Source organism: Cyprinodon variegatus, unplaced genomic scaffold (assembly GCF_000732505.1).
Source record: "Cyprinodon variegatus isolate N-32 unplaced genomic scaffold, C_variegatus-1.0 Scaffold4169, whole genome shotgun sequence".
Lineage (NCBI taxonomy): Eukaryota > Metazoa > Chordata > Actinopteri > Cyprinodontiformes > Cyprinodontidae > Cyprinodon > Cyprinodon variegatus.
In genome coordinates, this window is record NW_015154622.1 from 2,248 (window position 1) to 4,782 (window position 2,535).

A 2,535-nucleotide genomic window follows, 5' to 3' on the forward strand; every position below is an offset into this window, starting at 1 on the left:
GGCTGTCTTTGGAAGTGATCCCAGACACTGTAAACCTTGAAGAACCTTTTGGCATCGTCTGTAAAATCACCAACTGCAGGTGCAAACCGCCATAGGAATATATATATAAAACCCTAATGATAACCTGTATGAGAAAGGCTTAGAAAAAGTATTCCTTCCCTTCCAGATTGTTTTGGTGATTATTTTAAAATCAAAACTTAATTTAATTAGATACAAATAATCAGTTTAAAATTATTTAAACTAGGGTTGATTTTGACTGACTTTTTTGTTTTGGGGTTACCGGTAGGTTATTTTTTATTTTTTTTGTTTGTTTGTTTTTTCCCCATCCAAAATTGTGATTGCTATAATGAGAATCATAAAATTTGCTGGTCTCCAGATTTTCTACTCTTCATGGCCTCGAATGCTCTCTTGTCCACATTCTGATGTCGAAGTTCTTTACTGTTGAGTTGAGAAGTGCTTACTTGCTAGTAGCTAGTAGAGAAGCTAATACTATTAGTTAGCTGCAACTCTTCTTTCCCTTATGTGTGGTTAAAAAAGAAAAAAAATGCTTAAAGCCACTTAAAGGCCTGGAGTGAGAAAGTTTGTGTCTTACTCCTTAAATGTAGTTTGACTAAAACTTGAGTGGCTCTGTGAAACATTTTTAACATTAACATTTTTTTTTAATTTCTCGTTAGGCCAGCCTCACCTGGGAAACTTCTTCACTCCGTGCTTTTTTTTAAATTTATTTGTGGATAGTGGTGTTTCTCTAGGGTCCAAAAAGCCTTCCAAATGACCTTGTAGATCTTTCCTGAGTGATCGATTCCTTATTTAGGTTTCGACGTCTTTATGATTTAATTTTTTCTTTTTCTTTTTAAGGTCTTTAACCTAAGTGTCACTCGTTGATAACTCGATTATTAAGGTCTGGCACCAATCAGTCTGGGGTGTGACGTGAAATCATACCATGGATTTTCTCTTAATGAAAGAAATCATTATTTGAAAACAGCTTTTTTGTATTTGTTTATTCAGAGAAAAAGAAATTTTTTTTCAAACACATTTTTGCATTTGAACAGTTTTTTCTTTCTTTCTTTGAAAACATTTTTTTTTTTTATTGAAAACAAAAAAAATGTTTTGGGGATTTAATAATTAAGAAACACATGTCCTACCCAACATTACTTAAATTTAAAATGTTTCAAACAAAAACCTTTCACTTCTATCAAAGAAAACATTTTCCATCAAACTTTATTTTTACATCCAAATACTTTTAATCTTTAATTGAACCTGTTTTTTTATTAGAATGGGTTTTTTTTTTTTTTATGTAAAAGATTTTTTATTTGAAGCAACTATTTCTTTAATAGAATAATAAACACATCTACCTGGATAGATTTTTTTTATAATTTTAAACATTGAAGTGTTTTAAAAGCTAAATTTCTCAAATCTGTGAAAGAAGAAATTTATTTTTCTGAACCCTTTATGACCCAAAGATGTTGGCTGATATCTTCTGTTGTGACCCCTGCAGTGAAAGAACCATGGACCTGGTGATGGAAATGTGCAACACAAGGTCCATCCACTGGTGTGGAATCTCAGGACGACAGCTTGGCAAACTCAGTCCTGCTGCCTCCCTGTCGCTGCCGCTCACCGTCTTCTCCTCTGAGCAGGGTCTGCAGGTACGGTCCGAACCTTCAGAGGGTAACTTCTTCCAGTCTCATTTGTTTTCTCATTACTTCTCTTTTTTGTTTCAGAGTATTTCTGGACTGAGACTCACTGACACTTTTCTAAAGCGGACATACGAATATGACGACATTGCACAGGTGTGCGTGGTCTGCCCGTTTATGAGCAATGAATGCTAGAACTTTTATTCGCCTTTATTTGCATTTTAGATATGAATGGACCAACTGTGGAATTCTGCACTAATACTTCACTTTTTTGTTGTTGTTTTTTTTTGCAACTGAAGAGGACAATTCTGTATTTTAAAATGAATTGTGAATAATATAAATTGTTTCCTTTGAAAATAAAAATGTAAATCTGTGTAAATGAATACATTCTGTGCAAACTTTGGATTCCCTCATTAATACTAACATGCACAACATAATGATACTCTTAGAGAATTTGGCTTTGTTTAACCCTTAAAACACATTTTGTTCTTATTGTAAACATTTTTATCAGCACAAACGTTGCGCAGATGTAAGATGATTATACTAAATGGTGGGTGGGGAGAAATAAAAATACATTTCAATTCCTCACACAGTAACGGTAGTAGTTTTATTCCTCAGCCAATTAATAAAGATACTATCATGAATCAAAAACAATAATATGTGTCATACTTTGCCCTGTAGAGAAGTTAATGTTTCCTTTTAAACAAAATAAGAATAAAGAACCTTAGCTTTGATTCATGACATAAAACAAGCTTTGCACATTTATAGTCACCTCAAAACATTTTACAAAATTAAAAGCAGTAGAACAATGGAATAATGGGATTTATTTATTTTTTTTGATGAGTTGATGTTGGTGTAATCATATTTTATTTCTAAAGGACCAACTATGTTTCCTTTATATATA

The 2,535-nt window shown here is 32.5% G+C and overlaps 1 protein-coding gene across 1 annotated transcript; it reads left to right on the forward strand.

Moving 5' to 3' along the window:
• The first annotated feature begins 6 nt into the window (after positions 1-6).
• On the forward strand, positions 7-2,338 carry LOC107081322 (trafficking protein particle complex subunit 13-like). The gene is made up of 3 exons (XM_015369522.1): positions 7-79; positions 1,496-1,643; positions 1,719-2,338. The coding sequence occupies exons 2-3, from the start codon at positions 1,506-1,508 to the stop codon at positions 1,824-1,826; spliced, it is 246 nt and encodes an 81-aa protein (XP_015225008.1). The 5' UTR covers positions 7-79; positions 1,496-1,505; the 3' UTR covers positions 1,827-2,338.
• Positions 2,339-2,535: the final 197 nt, after the last annotated feature.